Source organism: Stegastes partitus, unplaced genomic scaffold, assembly GCF_000690725.1.
Source record: "Stegastes partitus isolate 25-593 unplaced genomic scaffold, Stegastes_partitus-1.0.2 Scaffold574, whole genome shotgun sequence".
Taxonomy (NCBI): domain Eukaryota; kingdom Metazoa; phylum Chordata; class Actinopteri; family Pomacentridae; genus Stegastes; species Stegastes partitus.
Genome location: NW_007578305.1, coordinates 277,205 through 297,181, shown reverse-complemented (window position 1 = coordinate 297,181; position 19,977 = coordinate 277,205). Strand labels below are relative to the sequence as shown.

Genomic DNA, 19,977 nt, shown 5'->3' with positions numbered 1-19,977 from the left:
TATATAACAAGATGTGAGAACTGTCTGAAAAATCCTCCTGAGTCATTCTAACCTTTCCCACCTTTTACTCTTCTTGTCATCAGACGTAAAACCCTGTTAAGACAGACAAGTCGGAGCGTTTTCTTTCCCGCTCTCTCACCTGCTGGCGTGTAAGCGAAGGACGTGGTGTAGTGTCCCAGCTGCTTCCTCCTGCGGTGGCGGCAGTAAAGCCACCCGCTGAAGCCCATCAGCACCAACCAGGCGGCCACGCCCAGGCCTGCGATGAAGGCCGGCTGGCGGATGACATTTGCGATCTGCTCGGCGATGCTGAGGTCGCTGCTTTTCTTCACGGCCGTCGAGGTGTTGTCGAGTGGCAGAGCTGAAAGAGAAGCAATCAGCATCCTTTACTTGTCACATACAGTATGTGCAGTGAAATGCAAAGTGGCTGTTCTCAAGGCTGTGTAATAACAATGACACATTATAAAACACACAGTTCTATGAAAAGCAATAGAAAATTAAAAGAAATGTCATAAATAATAATGAGGTAGACATGTGAAACTAAAGTGCAGTACATTAAGTGTGATACATTAATGCAGCCATATGCTACAAGCAGCATCTTCACTGTGTAATAATGATGTTTCTGAGTGTGCCATGCCATGTAAATCATGAAAAAACAAACTAGTGACAGCTTAAATGAATAATTCAGCATTTGAGGGAACTCTGAGTCTGATAAGAGAAGTGACAACAGTATACAACACCACTGTCTGCAGCCGAGCAGCTTCACGTGTCATGTTCTGGACTGTTTTTTCCAGAGTCTACCTGGAGTCTTGTTACCCATCCAGCAAAGAAAACCACAACTTATCCTTTTTCTGCTTTTTCTTTTGCACTGATTGAACAAGATGTGTCAATTAGCGAGCATTGCTTTGGACCAGAACCAGGCTATTTGTTCCCCTCCTTGTTCCCTATCTTTATACTATAGTAAGCTGGTTTTGACATCTACACCTTCTCATCTAACTTTTCGCAAGAAAGCGAGCAACAGAAGTGTTCCAATTGCTTGAGTATTTCTATAAAAATGCACCCACAGTTAAAGTGAGAAGGAAAATATCTCAGAAAACACATGAAGCAACGCGTCTCCTCTGGGCTGCAACCTGTCTGGATAACTGGCTATGAAGCCGACGGGATGATAAAAGCAGAGGGAGAAAAAAAAACACTGCACATCCTCAGCCAGCAAAAGTTAACAGAGCTCAATAAATGCTAATCTACAGCATATAGCTCTAACAAACTTTTGATTTACACATTTTATGTTTTCACACTCAAAACACGGGCGTAGATGATGCATTAGGTTTAAACCCATTCACACATCACCGTCAACACATACAGATGTTTTGTTTTTTTTTACCTGCGGTAAACACAGGCAGCTCAGAGTGCATCTTGCCATATTTTTCAGCGTGTAGTAGCTCTAACAGTTTGAGTGACTCACTGAGAAGCAGGCTGACAGGCGGGCTTTGAGCGCCCACACCCAGGCTGGTGACAGCAGCCACCGCGATGGTGTAGCGGACGTCGGGCAGCAGGCCTGTCAGCAGGATGGACAGAACTGCTCCGTCCACCGTTCGGTTGATCTGGTTCTCCTGCTCCACGCCGCTGCCCAGACACCAGACCTGACGGACAACCAGAAGCACACGGTTAACGTTTGAAACTTTAAACACATCAAGCAGCGCTCCCGATGACAAGATGAGGCCTGTGATTAAGACAGATTCCAAAAAAAGCCTCGGTGCCTTTCATTTTCTTGACACAGACGCTTTATCCGGTTGTATGGAGCCGAGAATGACAGCAGAGATACGGCAGAGATGAAAGAGAATTGTGTGTCATTAAAAGCCAGATTTAAACTCTTGATGTTTCAAATGTATGTGCCTTTAGGCATCACAGCTCTGACTCTTTCATGAGAGTTCATGCATGTTAGATGAAGAAATGTTTAGATGAGGTAAAAACAGAAGCAGCAGCACAATGTTACAATGCTCTGATGGAGGTAAAAGTCCTGCTTTAAAATTATGCAGACCTCAGATTGACCCCATGAAAGTCAAGTAACTGTTCACTTAATGACAAAAGGTGACTTAATAGAAGTTTAAATTCAAAGCTTCACACAACTCTGAAGATGGTGGGTTTGAAAATCGTATTATTGTTTAAATAATCACCAAAATCACACCATTTGTCAGACCCAGAAATCCCTTTATTCTATATAAATTCTATTTTAAATATCTTGTGTTCCTCAGTACAATAGATAAACCATGACTGAGTGAGCTGCTACCAGGAGTCATGTGACTAACTCAGCTGAACTGCAGGCTGTGTTTATACAGAGAAGTATGGAATCAAATTGAACAAAAACGTAAATAGCAGAATATTTATTTTATAGCCCACAGGGACTAAAAACGTGACAGGAGCAAAAGAAAAAAAAACCCTCCAGAACCTGCTTGCATCTCAAAAGCCTAATTATCAGTCATTTTAAAAATCTTTCTTGATAAATAACTCAAAAGTTTCATTATAAACTGAAATAATTTGCTCAGCAACAGAATTTTGTATTCCATGTTTTAAAACTGTTCTCACTAATGTGGCCTAGCCATCATTAAAATACACAATATTAGTAAATGGTGAAACAAAAGGAGCCATCCACGTGAACATCATCAGCAAACTGACTCACTAATATTTGCATCTATCAACATTTTTGCACACATTTGCCACCAAAACTCCGCATTTTGTTCAGGAGGCAGAGAAGCTCTCCCCCTCAACCGTCTCATCGTTGTGCTGCTATAAGCCTCCTGAGGGACTTCCCATGATGCACTGAGCACCTCTCCTCTACTTTCTGCTCTTTTTCTCTCTCCATACATTTACATGCCACCGTTGCATGTCATTAACTTTGTGTCTTCTCTCTCCGGTATTTGTGCTTTTTTTTTTTCTTCCTGTCTGTCTTCTCTCTCTCTCTGGACCTTTCTGCAGGTATTTTCTTCCTCTGGAGGAGCTGCATATGTTTATGATGTGTGTTTATCAGCCCCGCCAACCTGCTCAGCGGTTATTGTTTCTCAAATTCTCATCCTCTCTCTTTCCTCTTGCCCCAGCCGATGGAGGCAGATGGCCAGTTGGAGGTTTCTTCCTGTTAAAAGGTACTTTTTCCTCCCTGCTGTCTTCAGGTGCTCATTCGGGAATTGCTGGGGTTATTTCTATAATAGTATAATATTGACCTCAGTATGAAAAACACCCTGATATGACTTACCTGATGATTTGGCTCAATATAAATACAACTGAACTGCATTAAAAAAAAACTGAATACCATACCTGAATGCATAAACTGAGCAAGAATGTGTTTTCCTGCTTCTGAATTTAACTTCAGGAGGAATGTGATATTTTCTCTTCGAAATAAACTCGCTAAATTGAAAGTAAATTTTATGTTGAGCCAAGAAATCAAAGCAATCATGCATAATGTTAAAGATGGAGCTCATTTAAACTGCTCGGATCTGATCTACGGCAATTGATATGTTATGAAAATGAACTTATTTTGCGTGTAAAATCTTTATCAGCTACGGAAACACAGTTCCCTTCCACATCTACATCCACTAAAGTGAGCAAACTTTTTTATTAATTAGCCCTTTGTGAAGTTTCTGTGATGAAGACACAGACAGACATAATGAAAATATGTCCCGTAATCCCGATTTACCGAGTCAATATTTCATTTTTCACTTTTAAGCGCTTCGGGGCTCGTGTCGGGTGTAGTTCTCAGAAAATGAAACATTTAAGGGGATTAAAAGTGATCCTTGCCTTCGGCTGTTGAGTTCAAAAGAATCTGGATTTTCAATGTCAGACTTGTGCGGTTTACTCCTAACTTTCTACGTGTGGACGCAGATGGTGAGAATAAATCAAAACAATGGAACTGCACGATCCATTTCAATGCTTTTTTTTTTTCCTTCTTCTTCTTCTCTGGAATAGCAGCCTGATGATTAGTAATCAGTGTTGTGCTCATGCTAAGAGACAGATAATCAGAACTCTGTTTTGTTTTTTTTTTCTTCCACAGAGCAAACAGATGACGGGGACAGTCAGCGTTCAGCCGAGAATCTGATGACAAACTGAGTCTCTTTTCGGCAAGTTCTGGCAGCACATAAGAGGCAATGAGTAATTAGCAATTGTTAATCAAAATCAGTGTTTTTCATAAACAGCGAGTCTGGACAACACTGAGTAATGCCTGCGTAGAAAATACAAACATCAAGGATTAAAAGAACAATTTGTTCCACTTTGTGCGTCGGTGACTGACGGTCTCAGAAAGTACAAATAAGCATCGGGAGTGAGCAGAGGACGGACAGTCGGCCGCGCTCTCACCTTGTACTCTCGGATGATGCCGCTCTGAGTGTTGTGAGGCGGCGGCTCCCAGGACACGCTGATGCTGGAGCTGTTGGTGAGCTGCACCACAGAAACAGCCTGCGGAGGAGCACTCAGAACTGTAGACAAACAGAAGAAGCAAAGAGATGTTTGGATAATTATTAATAGACACCAGCGTCGTGGTGATGCTCTGTTTACAGGTCTGCAATGTCTGAATAATGTCCAAGAAATTTTTTGGAATGAATTGATGTAATACATTTTGAGGGGGGGAACTGGAATTAAACTGAAAGAAAGGTTTCATTTAAATCAAAGAAAATATGCCTCCATTATTTATTCATGAGCACTGTTTAAAAGGAAGTGTACACATTTCATTAATGGGTATTTCTAAGACACTTTTAGTACATTAAAAAGAATCCATAAACATATATTACCTCTAATTTATGGTGTTATTCCAGCACCATTTATATTTGATTTAATTCAGCTCAGCTTGGATTTTATATATATATTTTTTAATCTAGTTTTCATTGTGTTTTTAAAGCCTTTTGTCTGCCTTATCTGAAGCACTTTGAACTGCTTTACCAATGAATTCCTTCACACTGATAATTGTTGCTATAGTAATAACATTTTCTTTTTTTGAAAGGGCTCTAATCCCTTGTTTATTGGTCATTTAAAGTTCTGCATTTCAGGAAATATGTTAATTCACTTCTTTAGTGTTAACTCCTACTTTAGCAGAAAGACTGGAAATAAGGGGGGAAACAACCAAACTAGCTCTATTTAAGGTTAAAAATAAATAAATCTGGTACCAGTGCTTTTACAACTAACTAACTAATGACGTGTTTGTGTAAAAGTTTGTTTTTCACTCTACACAAATGTTACAACACACAAATGTCACTTTCCAATGTGCGAGTCAACCAGCTGGAGCTTCATATTCATGAGACAAGAGTAGAATCTAATTTTTCTGACTCTCCTCCAAAGACTGAGATCATCTGACCAAAAAAGTCGACTTGATCATCACACTACCGACAAAGTTATCAGTTCCTTACCCTCCTCGGGGGTTCGCAGCAGGACCATGAGGCTGTCATGTCCTTGCAGCTCATTGAAGTAAGGCCGTATCTTCACCTCATACTCCGTATTGCTGTGCAGATCTACTAAGATGCTGCTGTAGTCGGACGTGGCCTCCACATCTTGGACCAACCAGGAGTTGCCGATCGTCCGGTAAAACACGCGGTAACCTTGAACATACCGGGACTGACGGGCGACCTGGGAAAAGTTGGCAAAAAACAAAACAACAAACAAATGAAACGCAGAGGCAGTGTGTCACATTTACATCAGTAATCAAAAGCAGAAATGCTGCATTTGTACTTCAAATTAATCTGCTCGTGAGCGTTTGAAGGTAATGTTTGGAGATTAGCATGTCCTCCGCGCGCTGCAAGCTGACTTTGAAAAGTAAGACTTTTTCATCTGCCAAGTATTGAACTCACAGTCCAAGAAATCCTGGCGCTGGTGGGAGACAGAACCACAGGCTTCTGCAGGTAGACGGACACCTCGCCCAGCTCCCTCTGCACCTGTCTGTGGTCCACGCCCTGTTCAGTGGGACTCCCATCTGAGACAACAAAAGAAATCCACTCAGCCCAGGCCCCAGTGTGAGGGGAAAAGAAGAAGAAAAAAAAAAAAACAGCTGACTAGCAGCTATTCAGCAAGAAAAGGAGAAAAAACTTTTTGATGAAATTCAACATAGCTCACGGCAGAAGAGCATCACACTGGGAAAGCAATTAGTTTTTGAGACTGCACACGCAAAGCAAGTTCTTCTAAACCATGTAGCGCATTATCTGTGCTGCAGTCTTTACATCCAGTATCTGTAATTTGCTTGTTTAAATATGGAAACTGAAATCAAGATTGAACAGTGGGGCTCAGAAAGTGAAAGTATAATCAAAAAGGGATGGGTTTATGTAACTCACCCTGCGTCCTGACAGGCTCGGAGATCGGACTGGGGTCGCTGAGGCCGTACGAGTTGACGGCTCGGACGATGAAGAGATAAACCGTGTTGGGGAAGAGTCCGACAACCGTGTGCCTCTCGTGCTTGACGTGGTCCGCCACCGTTTGCCACGTGCTCCCCACTGACTGGCTGCAGGACGAGAAATAAAACAAGATCTCAGTGTGACCGTGGTTTTTGGTAGGTTAGATCCATATCAGGAGGATGAAAACAACACTGATAATGAAGCGTACAGTCGGCAGACGGCCTATAATGTGTGTTTTGTGTTTTTTTAAACTCCTGTTATCTCTCATGTTATCTTGAGATAATGAGGTAATGGGTTTGATCACCAACTCTTGGCCTGCTGCTGATGGGCTGATAGCACAGATGAAAGCACAAGCATAAATCTGAATTTTTTACATATTTAGGCAATATTTCAACTCATTAAGTGCTGAAAAACACTTTTTTTGTTTTTCAAATGTCATGAGCAGGAGAAAACAGAGTGTGATATCTCAAGGCATGAGTTTAAATTAGCTGGAATAAGGGCTGTAAATGTGTCTCGCTTGTTTTTCTTGATTAAACTGTTATGACCCTGGGTTGTATTAGTTTTGATGTGGAAGATCTCTCTCTCCTCCCTTCAGTCTGTCTCTTTCATCCTGTAGATTTATTTGTTTGGCCATAAAACGGAACAAAATCCAAAAATGTTGGTGTCTGTGGGCTCAGTCTTTACTGCAATATAAAGTTCTACACCTCTTTAAATAAAAAAAACAGCACAATCATGACTAGAAGTAGAGAGAACTCAGAAATGTCGTTTGTGCAACATGACATTTATAATGCCTTAAATCAAAATGTTAAAAATAAAGATGTCAAAACCTGAAATCAGCATGTACAACATGTTTCCAAGTGCCCACAGATGTTACCAACACTGGAACAATAGAGACTTTATGTCTTATAGATAATTTACTTCCTATATTTTGATGTGTTTCTTCCCTCTGCTCAGTGCAAACACAGGCTGCAGCTCAACCAAACATTTTGAATTTTTGTCGTGTGACTTTTGGTTGCAGCTGAGTTACTCTGAATTACTATTTTACAGAATGTCTTTTGTTGTAAAGGTTTATATTCCAAATCTATAACAGTGGCTCTACATGCCAGAGATATTTTAGTCCCTACATTTTACTATCTTTCCATTCTTGTCTTGTATCTACTCTCTGTTCAAATAACCCTCGCATTTTTGTGATATGACTGTTTCTCACAGTTGAGTCAGTCATGGCTTCACAGTACAAGTAAGGAGCGCTGAAGTTTTTTTGTATTTTACAGAATCTGTTGGCAAATTTTCAAATGAGACATGGAATAAAGTGATTTTAATGAAATATCCCAATTTTAGGCTTGGAGTTGGTCAGTTTTCCTGCATGTTACACAGAGTTAGTTTAAGGGTCATCAGACAGTTGAACATTCATTTTCACAGCATCCGGCTCTGAGAAATGGCCTGATTTTAGCAATTTTTAAAAACGCCTTTCAAACCCACCGGCAAGACTGTTTTATCATGAAGAACCAGGTTTGGTCCACGGACCTCTATTTGCTCACTTCAGGACTACAGTGTCAGAAAATGCATGAACAGATTTACTCCAGCTGAAAACTTTCCAGATGTGAAAGAAAAAAGGCCTCAAATTGTAACCCACAATTTTGTCTTTTGATGCTTAATTTCACTAATTGCGGTATCAACTCACGGAACAATAACCAAAATGTTTTTCCGCCATTTAAACAAAACACATTTTTCGCAAAGTAATTGATCAAAATTTGTACCCAGCTTGAAAATGTGAAACTCCAATGATTTTTTACATTTATTGGCTCTGATAAATGGTGTTATTTGGCTGTTATTTAAAGAATAACATGCTTTTCAATCCCACCCGTGAGTTTTAAGGGTTAGAGGGTTCAAATATCCTAAACAGAAAAACAGCCATTAGAAAAGCTGAAAACAACATTTATTTATTTATTAGATTTCGTCCTGATAAATTACTTACTCACTAATTATTGTCTCTCAATTGACTATTCAGCTGACTGACTTGTTAGGAAACATGATGTAAAGTGAGTGAACAGCCAGTTAGCTTAGCATAACGTTAGCGGTAACCTCAACAACTCGCCAAATAACATGTTAGATCTCGTTTGTTTAATCAAGTTTGAAGGAAACGTGAAGAACAGGGTTGATTTCGGAGAACTCTTTTGTGCAGCTTCGACTAAATGATTAACCAGACAAATGAAAGATTTCACCAGTTGTTTCTCGTTTCTACGAGGTTTTGTTCGTCTGCAAACACGCTGCAAGTATGGGCTTGCTAATGCAGCTTTTTATTCAGTCTTTTATTGCAGCAGGTTACAACAACGGCCCCTGAACGAGCCCGCCGAGGATCCAGCAGCTTGATGCCGAGCAGGTTCGGGCACCATCTAACAGCGGGAGCACAGTTTAACATTTTCATCACCTTCACAGAGAACAAAATGGTGACACGGTTACACAGGCAGCTTTTCCCCCATCATCAGTGGCACCTCTTCTCTCCAGAGAAGCAAATTCTGCCATTTAAGTCGAGTCATACTGCCTTTTTTTGTTGTTTTTTTTTGGTCATAAAAAAACAAAAAAAAAAGAAAGAAAACTGCATCTGTGGGTGTAATATAAATACCATCAATCCGTCAAGATTTGTTCCCTTTTAAATCTGAAACATAAATGCAGGTGTTCGCTCTGCGTGGTACCAAAGAAGAAAGACTACAACTGCAACACTTCTGGGTTCGTATTTCTATCTTTGTTCCTTCTGATGCCTGAAAACAAACATTTCCAAGCAATTTCTTAGTGGTGGAGCGTGCAGCGGTGAGTGGATTTTCATCATCAGCTGTGTGTGCAAGTCGGCCACACTGAGCTTTCTTTGTACGCAGGGGAAAAACAAACACACAAAAAAAGCATGTATATGTGTGTGTTTGTCTCTGCACACTTGTTCTGTACCCTCGATGCTGCTTCTGTAATGAATCGCCTCTCCAACTCAGCGAGCATCCCCTCCTTGCATCGCCCCAGGACAGGACAGAGCTGCCAAGCTGACCACGGCAGTAATTGTCTCCTCTTTCACTCACTGTCTGCCTCCCAAATCCTCTGCTCGGTTTGTTAGAGCTGCCATGGTCCTCCTCGGGATGCCGCGGCTAAATACTGGTGCAGCAAGTGTCACAGTTTCGCTACTTGACGTCACTTAACAGAGCTGCTTCTCCCCCCAGGCAGAGATGAGTCATTTTCGAAACTCTAATGACTCTAAATGACGAGGACTTCATTATCTGGGAACAGTCGGTCAGATAGAGAGACCTTTATCAGGAGTGGAAAGTTAAGTGGTGGCTGTCTGCTGAACTTTAGCTCAGGGAGAAGCAGAATGAGGGTGAATGCCACATGAATTATACTAAAAGGAAGTCGAAATGTTGATATATTTTTTTTGCTACCAAGGCTGGCAAAGTAGCAAAACAGCAAACCAGAAAACATGACGTGGCAGAACGGAGGGATTTAAGAGAAATATTAAAGGGACCTTTCACCGATTTCACATAGTCTGTTAGCACCACATAGCCGATGAAAATCAGTGTCCTGTGGTGCTGAATGACTTTTATTATGTCCTACAGAATCATAGAATCTTCTGAAGCTTGATGTAAACAAGTCAGGATGTAGATTTTTGCATTTCTAAAATGGGCATTTGGCCTCTGTTCCATTGATTTGAACCATTCTGTAACCCTCTGAACCTCAAGCAATGTTTATTTACCATGGGCTCTTTTATTTATTTTTTACTGCACCTCTATGGAAACAGCATAGCCACAGCTGGAGGTAGAGGGAACTCAAACATGTCTTTTTTTTACAGTTTTACATCATTATCGTACAATTATATATAAAAAAAATAAATAAATAAGAAGAAGAACGAAAAAGAGAAAAAATATTTGTTTACATACTTTTTTTTTTTTTAAACCCTGCAATCAACTTTCCCAACATTGATCCACGTGCCCTCAGGTGTTACCGGTATTGGAAAAATCAATGTGGGCTCCACATGCTATAGATATTTTAGTATTTACATTTTTTATTTATTTCCATACTTGTCTTTAAGCCCGTCTGCATCAACAACAGCCTGCAGTTCAGACCATAAAGTCCCTGAATTTTTGTCGATTTTTCAGTGTCAGTCACCGTTTAGTCAGTCGTAGTATCGATGAGCGCAGAATGTTTTGTTTTTACAGGATCTCGTGTACACAGTTGGTGAATTTTTACACGAACCATTTAGAATAAAGTGATGAAATATCTCAATTTTAAGTTTAGGTTTGTGTAATGTTCCTGACAGACCTGCACGTCACATATAAATAGTTTGAGGACTGTTGGAAAATATGTAGTTTGTTCTGTTTTCAGAGTTTTTGACCCTCTAAAATGGTTTGTTCTGGTGATATTTAAAAACAAAAAAAGAACATGTCTTTCAAAATCCTTGTCTGGCTGCTGAAGGGCCAGATTTGGTTCATAAAACTCTATTTGTCTCTCAAGGCTTAATTTCAGTAATGGTAAAAACAAACAAAGCACATTTATTTGCCAAGCAGTTCATCAAAATTCCTGCCTGTCCTGCATTGTCTGTGATCTGGAAGAAGATGGAGCACAACGTTTAGATGATACAGACCTGAATTCATGCCAGTCTGTGGGTAATTACTGTATACATGCTGTGCAACGTGTTTCTACTTGGACAAGTTTCTGCAAATTGACAAATAAAGTTTCTCAGATTGCTAAATTAGTGATGTATTCTTTCAACGATCATTAAAAATGTACCTGAAGGCCTCGATGATGTAGGAGGTGACAGCGGCACCGCCTTCGTGTGGGTTGGACTGCCAGGTGAGCGTGACGGTGTTTTTGGTCACCTCCGTCACCACGGGCTTCTGCGGAGGTCCTGGAAGCTGGATGAACTCGGAAACTCTGGATACCGAAGAAGCTCCGTCTTCTATTAGAGAAACAAGAAGACGGCGCCATCGGCCCGCGTCGACAGATTGATTCTGATCAAGAGTTTGTGGCTGAAACTGGAGTGGATTTGATCGTGTTCAGGCTGCAGACTGCGTGTGTGTGCGTGCAGAGTGTGTAGCTTCTCGAGGTGTAGCGTGACAGTGACAGAGTGTGAAGTGTAACAGAAAGACAGAGTGCAGCGAGTTTTGGTCTAAGTACCTCTGACAGTCAACATCCCACTCCAGCTCGACTCCCCTGTGGTGCTGGAAACCACACACGTGTACATCCCCGAGTCCGTGTCCTGTTAAACAGCAGTCAGCATTTGAGACAGGCATCAGGAAAAGAGAAGGTAAGAGAATAAATGCTGCGAGGGCTTTTCTGTTTGAAGGACATTTTGGATCCGAGAGAATGAACAGATGACAAATGTTGGTAGCAAGAATCATCTTTTTACTTATGAGGCTCTCAATCCGACAGGCAGAGGTGGAACGCAACAAAGTACATTTATTTTAAGTGCTGCCATTTTGAGGTAGTTCTTCTTCTACTCCGCTAAATTTATCTGACATGCAGATGTAGCATAATGTTAAATTAATAATCGTAAAGTTTCTCACCTCCAAATAATTTCCTAAGAAGTTTTAAATGAAGAAATTACCTCTAATAACACAAACATCCTTGTTGGATCTGCTCCATTTAAACCCAGGTAGTCATGATTTCTCATATAATTACTGTTTCCTAATGTTACAGCCCTTTAGTAAGTGTACTCACTGAGCTTTGTGTTTACATACGTAGTTGTTGGAAGTATTTAGAGAAATGATTTATGAAATGAAAGACAACATTTTGGAACACAGACGAAGCAGAAGCGAGCCGTAAACAACCCCGACGCATTGCGACCTCGTAAAGTTGATATGGCAAACTTGTAAGCAAACACATTCCTATTTTAATCATCCGGACGTTATGGAGCAAATCATCAATTACTGGGAATCATCTGCTGTTTGAGGCTCTTTCTCTGATAACAGCTGCCTGATGCGTGATGGGAGCAGCCAGAGTCAACTAAAACACTAAAAACTGCAGACCATAAAAACTAATTAATGAGCTGAGAGACAGAAAAAAAAAAAAAAACTCAGCAAAAACTGCGGGCAACTGCGGAGCTGTGTGATCATTTTTAGCTGGGTTTTCTCCGTTTGATTCATTGTCGATATAAATACTCAGATCATAGCCGCTTTATGTAAAGAATCCAAGTACTTTTTCAACTGTGGCGACTCTAAATGCAATTCACGCACACTTAAACACTCCCCCCGTTCGGAAACGATCACCTCAGCGGCTCTTAAAGCTTCGCTGCTGCAAACAATGAGGCAGCGCACCGTTCCTCTCCTCCTGTTTATGAATTGTACACGCCTGCATGCTTCAGTGATACTGGCAGCCCTGTCCTGGCTCAGATCCAGTCTGCTGGAACTATCATCGGACCATATGAGATCACCCACCGCAGTGTTGACCTCTGGCTGACAGACAGCGCAGCATGTGGGCAGGTGAACTTCTTTAGATGACTCCAGCTACAGCTAAAATATTGATGGCGGGCAGGGGCATCAGGAGGGTAAATATTTTTAGTCCGTCACTCGTCATCTCCATTTCCCCTCTTTTTTTTTTTCTTTGTCAACCCCTTGATGCCACACTAATGCATCTCTTCTGTTCCATTGAGCACATTGGCATGGCAGATTTCCCTCGCCTCAGCGGTGCACTGGACCAAATCTTAATGCTCCAAGTTTTTGCCGAGCACCACTGCTGAGAAACAGGATGAGGGAGGAAGTGAACAGTCCGGCCAGGAGATTTAATTAAAAGCCGGTCAGATGATTAATCATCTATCACCGGTCAAATAACGAAAATGATGCTCCTGTTTTGTTTTGTTGGTTTTTTTTTTGTTTTTTTCTTTTTGCTCCGTCCTGCCAGCGCTCGCTGACCTCCAGGTGGGGTTACAGCACAAAGGGTCTTCCGACTGCTCCTCCATCAAAAGCAGAGCACATTAGCATTTACAAACAAGCACCTTCATTAACATTACAATTACACACCGCATGAGCACATAATTGCGCTGGAGAGATACGCGCTGCCTCGGAGAGATTGGTCTTTGAAACGCGGTCTCACATTAATTTTACAAACGAAAATGGAATTTCTGATGGAAATGAGAGAAAGAATACGCTACGACGTGGGCTGCCGAGAAGGTGACGGAAGGTCAGGGATCACACGAGGACAGTTATCAGTCAGGGTTTTCTTCTTTTTAACCTTTTAAAACGCATCTTTTAATGTCTTCCCACCCACCCAACCACGCAGACACACACCTTTACGTCTGTGATTTGCAACGTGCCGTTCTCCATCAAGGTCAGTCGGGGTTTATTTCCTTGAATTGTGTCTCCGTCCTTCTCCCAAGAAATCTTGACTGAGGTGCCTCCAATTACGCGGCAATGCAGCTGTGCCGTCGCACCCCGAGACACCGTCTGATTGGCCGGGCCCTGGCGAATGATAGGCGGGACGCGACCCGAAGGACCTAACAGTTTGAGAGGAGAGGAAGCAAGGATGTTCTGTTAGAGTGGGTCATCTTTATTCTAATTAGCTATACGGTGGAGAAAAGTGGAGGGAAGAAAAAAACCTACTTGGAAGGCGCACAAAAAGCCTGCAGAAAATACGGCTCTAAAGTTGCCAGCCGTTAGAGTGCAAAGGGTAAAAATACTTGAGATGCTTAGCAGGCAGAAAACAATAGGCTGCATAAAGAGCAAAAAAAAAAAAAAAGAAGCTTAAATCTGGTGCTTACAAGCCGCCCGAGGATGAATATTAAGCCTTAAATTCATTGCTCATCCAGCATGAGGTCTCTAACTGTGCACTTTCTCCGTCTTTATGAGCCTCATTGTTGTGCACCTACTAAGTAATTAATGTTTCCCCCTCATTAGCTGATGGTACAGAATAAATAATAAAACCTCTCCCAGGCTTTAAACGTGACTGCGCGGATTGAAGCCTTACCTCCTTCCACCTCCAGCAGCGCCTTGGTCAGCACGCTTCCCGCCACGCTGATGGCCTGACAGATGTAGAAGCCGGAGTCCTCTGGGTGGACGTCGGTGATGGTCAGCTCTCCGCTCATGGAGACGGAGTAGCGGCCGGACTGAGACGGCGGCTGGCCGGGAAACAGCAGCATCTAAACACAACAAAGCAGGAAGTTTATATCCTAAATCCTACTTATTATTCAGGTGATTTTTGTTAAAAGGCTTTAAAAGGAGAACATAAGAGCAGGAAATGTTGTGTTGCACTTTTCAGCCTTCAAATGATCCAAAACACAAAGAAATTCAAATTGCACTAAAAAAAAAAAGCTAATGGATGCAACAAACTTTGGAGATTTTTAAACATTTGGTTCAGATATTCATGTCAAAGCGGGAAGAATTATTTCAACTTTCATGAACCTCTCAATTCTCATCGCCCACCACCATGGGGTCAAATTTTCAGTTTGTCCAGCTCTTTCATTTAGGATCAAATACATGCAAAACAAATGGCTTTCCCATCGCCCCCAGCTGTACTCGCCAAAAAATGTGCCAATTAAGCAAATGTAGCATGCTAACACGCTAACCTGACATGGTTAAAAACATTTCACTCGCTAAGGTTTCTCATTGCCACCAGTCTTTGATCGCTATTGTTGATTCACAATAAGTTGAACAATTAATAATTGGTTTACATTGTTAACTAAGTCCTGATCTACTAATCAGTTTACCCTCTTATTTCGTAGCAGTTTCTCGTTCCTGCACTTCTATGGAAATGGTATAATAATGGCTAGAAATTCAGACATCTCAAACATGTCTTTGCTGCAGAAAAGTTCTAATGCCATAAGTACTTTAAAAAAAATAAAGGAAAAAAGAAAAGAAAAAAAAAAGTACATGGAACAACATGTAAAATGTTTTCCAAGTGTCTGTATGTGTTACCAATAATGGAAAAAGTAATGGTGACTCTACATTCTACAGATATTTAACCCTGTAAAGCCTGAATCATGAAATAACTACCAGAAAAATTTTTTTGTTGTTGTTTATTTGAGTGTTTATTGAACCTTTTGACAAATTTTAAAATAAATTTAAATAGCAATTTTTCAGCAAAAATGATACAAGTTCTCATTTGCACCATTTTTGCTACATCCGGCGTTTTTGGTGCATGAATTACAATCTATGGTGGATTGTGTGTGCACTGAATGTGTCTGATTGCATACATCAGGTTTTCCAAAAAAATACAGAGGTCTCAAAAACTCACGTGTCACATATCATACGCGTGGCCTTTTCAGTGTTAACTACTTACGTTTTAAAGTTTTTTCCATACTTGTTTCCTATTTGCTTTGTACACAACCTGCAGTTCAACCCAGTTCAGCTGAATTGTCCCAGAATTTTTGCTATGAGACCGTTACAGTCTCAGCTATGTGAATCGTGACATGTAAAAAAAAATGCGATTTTCATTAAATATCACAAATGTAGGTTTAGATTTGGTGATTCTCTTTCACACATTCATAGTTAGTTCAAGCATCATCAGAACCTTCTATCAGTGTTTCCAGTTTCTGGCTCTGATAAACGGTGTAATATTGGCAGTGTTTTTTTTGTTTTGTTTTTTTTAAACGTAACATGCTTTTCAAACCCTCCGGTGGATTTGGAGTTTCAAAGGGTCAGTTTTGATCTCTTCATTGATTAACTGACTACTTGTTGCAGCTACATGACCCTTCACTTCACATGTTTACATACAAATCCGTTGTGCAACTCCAACCGCAAACTTCAAAATAAGAAAGGTAAGAACTGGAAAAGATTGTGTTGTTTTGGTGGGGATGATATCCACGACCAGACGTTTCATGGTTGCTCCATCCTGTTTTTCTGTAAGTGAGATGGATGTGAACAAGGGGGAAGGGATGCATCAATCCATTCAGTCATCCATTTCATTCCTCTAAGAGGCTTAGACTTCAGTGGAGGGACCAAGGTTATAAGGCTACAGATAATCCCCCAAATACAGCAAAAAGCTCCACAAACAGCCAAGCCATGCCTCAACCATCCTGCAGACCCAAGCTTATTCACAAAATCTGCAGCCCAACCTCCCGTTTGCTCCCCGACAACCTTCTGAAAAGATCTGAAGCTTCTCCTCAGAGAAGTCTGTGATCCCAACTTCTGTTGAGCAACACGGTATTTATAGTTGGGGATGAAAAGTGGAAGGAGGGCAGTGTTTGTCTGCAGGGTTTGCCCTGAAGAAGCAGTTTCCACACCTGGTGTACTTCCTGCAAGCCCTCCTTTCTTTCTATTCTACTTTTTCATCTCTCCCCACCTCTCACCATCCGTGCACTGCGGCCACGAAACAGGAGAAAACATTTCTCACCAACGCACTATCTTCCAACACTTTGTCGGTACTCATATCTCTGAGCCAAATGCAAATGCGCTGCACTCTCTCGTTCGCCTGCCGCCTATTTCGCCTGGAAAAAATGTGTCTTGACGAGTGTAGGCAACCAAAACAAAAAAAAAAATCAAAACATAAAAATAAAAAAAAGGTGTTAGAAAAAGTATGATTAAATTTGACAAAACCTGCTCATGTTGCGGTGAGTCATTCTCGCCTTTAAAACAACGGAGGTGTGAAACTACGCTTATTGATATGATAAATAATACAGCATCGGTGAAAGTTTTTTAAAGAATCCACACATAATTAACAAGCTGAGATTTGTTAGGGAGCAAATGTATTCGTGTTCACTCATTACTGCGACAAACGAGCAGGAATTCAGTGTTCACTTTGAGGACGTCTCGTGCTCTGCCTCCTACCTGGCTGCCCTCTTTCTGCCAGAAGATGGCAGGTGGAGGGTTTCCTGTGGTGCCGCATTGGAAGGTGATGCTCCTCCCCTGGGTGGCGATCTGGTCTCGGGGCTTCGTGGCGATCTGGGGTGGAACTGGAGGACGGAAAAAGGACAGTGACCACATAATAAAAATTCTATGTTTCCTGATGTTTTAATTAACCCCACTACACTGAGCTACTGTATTTTGCTGCGATTCCGAAACCATTTTAAGATGCCAGCTCTGCAGCAACAATAGTTCCTCGCTTTGCATAAGAGCGCGCACACACAGCGAAAGGTCGTCTGTAGTTTACTTGCTGATTCACTTTGTGCTGCACACTATTTTCAACAAACCGAATGCTTTTAGTCTTCTTCAGTAAAGATGGAGATGATTTTTTACTGGTTTAAATAAAACACAACAATCCAAAAATACAACTTGAGCAAAGCAACAACAGTATTACCAACTATGTAACTCCAGCTCCTTCTGCAGGGGGGACAACTGAAACATCTTGACATTTGAAAAATAATATTAATGTCATTTACAATATGACTTTTCTCAATAGTTACTGCAATATCAGTATTATGTGCAATATTTCCTTATGATCATGTACAGTATGTCAGTGTAATGTGTAATGCCTCAATTCCATGCGCAATATGTCAACCTCAACACATATTTCATTTTCATGTTTAAAATCTCTATTTAAATGATCTTTAAATTGCATGTGCAATATTTTTTTCATGGTATGTAATACTTCAGGTGCCATTTTTCTTATTTTTCAGGTGCAATATTTCTTTATCATGCTCCAGCTCCCCTGTGACCCTAGTGAGGATTAAGCGGTGTATAGATAATGGATGGATGGATGTGTAATATTTCAATATCATAGTTAATATTAATTTTCTACCTAAGAATCACTGCCAGTATGACTTCTTATTTTCTATCATATAGTCTTATTTGAGCTCACTTGTTTCTATTTTCTGTAACGTACCATATTTATATCTTATTGATTTTCTATTAGCCACGACATTGATTCTCATGTTATGTAATTGGGTTTTAAAAGCAATACCTGGCACAATTTTCTTGGGGATTAATAAAGTTCTATCTTATCTTATCTTATCTTATCTTATCTTATCTTATCTTATCTTATCTTTTGCAAAATATACTTAGAGTTTCATAAGCAAAAGTTCTTTTTCTGCAGAGAAACGCCTCCTATGAGTGACATATTGTGATCTATGACGTTGCTAAATCGTTGTAGAGATGCACCAGCTTGGTCCGGCCCTTTGGAGGGGCGAGACCTCACAAATCTGCACCGTCATCAGATGATTAATGTGGCTCTCAGAGGAGAATTCAGAACAGCTCACATGAAGCTGCTGGATAAATGTAGTGAAGTGAAAAGTGTATTTGATGGAGCAGAGGCATAAAATGCCGCAACATGGAAATACGAAGGTAAAGTACAGTAGAGATCCTGGATAAATGTATTTAGTTACCTTCCACCACCTGCCGTTAACCCTAATTTTGATCGATACAGGACTCATTAGCAAGCGAGATTTAAGAGTTGCCACTTTAACCTTCTGGGCTTTTTGATGTATCGCTACGCTCTCATCGTCCTCTCATCTTTAATGAGAGAAATCACCTCCATGTCCTCTGAAGAAGAAGAAAAAAAAAAGAAAAAACACACAGAGCCCATCATGGCACAAGCCAGCACCGTCCAGATGACATTTACTCAGTTATTTTGGGAAAAGGTCTAAGCAAGAGCTGCCAATTTCCAGCTCAGGTCAGATCACTGTGTTATCCACATCATCACATCCTCTGGAGATTTACACTGACCACTGGCTTCCACCTCCAGCCTGAATAATTGGCTCTCACTTCCCGCCAAATGAGAAGCTTCTATAGCCTCGACTCATCCTTTCTACAAATCCTCTCTGCGCAGCGAAAACATGCACTACACACACAGAGAGAGAAAAGCACGCAAACGCACATTTGGCTCGATACACGAGGGAGCTGAGTCATCTGTGTCGTGTCTTAATATTCGCACTGAGAGCATGTTCCAGCCACAGAAGACATCACACAGTTTCATCAACATCAAAGTGTTGCCGTGATGTTTTTGTGAAATTCCCCTTGTCTTCAGATGCTATAAATCCTTTAAACAAATCTGAGGTGTTAGTCACATAGAGGATTAGATTTATCTCATTTATTTGGTGTTTTTCAGCTCCCAGAATGTCATCAAGGTGTCACTTTAGGCTGTTTCCAGGATGAAATCTTTTTATGTGACAATTACCGGCAGTTTTGTTTAGTGATTTATGAATTTGCGATAGATTTTTGACATATTTTAGTTATCTGCTTAATGCTGTTAGTGTAGTTGGTAGTTAGAAGTGTGGCAGCTGGTGTAAAATATCCTGTCTGGGAGAGAGGATATTTTTATTGCGGTATGGGGACTTGGCTTTCTTTCCCAATTAGAGAATTGTTGATAAAAAAAAAATGGTGCCAACAGTGGGAAGGATTATCACTCTCGGCGGACGTTACTGCTTATCTCTTGTTTTTTGGACATTATCTGATCAGACCTGTGTTTGAATACTCCATCTGAGTGGATGCGTGCTTTCTCTTGGATAATGAGGACTATTTTCTGGACAGAATGTGTTCATGTTTTGCCTTTGTAGAAGAGCATAACAGTAACTTGCTGTTATCATTTTCTAGTTCAGCCACAACACTCTTGAAAAATTGATTTTTTTCTCTCTCTCTATGTCAGATAAGTTTTTCTTGTTAGAGAAATATATGACTATCTTTTCAACATTGTACAAGTAGAACCAACAAGAAAGACACTACTAGTACAACAACTACTGCTACAACAACAACAACAACAACAACAACAACTGCTATAC

At 40.8% G+C, this 19,977-nt stretch overlaps 1 protein-coding gene across 1 annotated transcript in view; it reads right to left on the bottom strand.

The window, feature by feature from the left end:
- The window catches only part of LOC103362442 (roundabout homolog 2), a 47,267-nt gene that overhangs the window by 9,718 nt on the left and 17,572 nt on the right, over positions 1-19,977 (bottom strand). The window contains exons 6-16 of the mRNA XM_008288800.1: positions 17,093-17,217; positions 14,295-14,466; positions 13,619-13,824; positions 11,511-11,592; positions 11,124-11,289; positions 6,300-6,466; positions 5,823-5,944; positions 5,385-5,601; positions 4,342-4,460; positions 1,460-1,637; positions 140-358 (exon numbers count right to left, since the gene is read on the bottom strand). Of these exons, the coding sequence (XP_008287022.1) occupies positions 140-358; positions 1,460-1,637; positions 4,342-4,460; positions 5,385-5,601; positions 5,823-5,944; positions 6,300-6,466; positions 11,124-11,289; positions 11,511-11,592; positions 13,619-13,824; positions 14,295-14,466; positions 17,093-17,217 (1,773 nt within the window). The remainder of the gene's footprint in view (positions 1-139; positions 359-1,459; positions 1,638-4,341; positions 4,461-5,384; positions 5,602-5,822; positions 5,945-6,299; positions 6,467-11,123; positions 11,290-11,510; positions 11,593-13,618; positions 13,825-14,294; positions 14,467-17,092; positions 17,218-19,977) is intronic.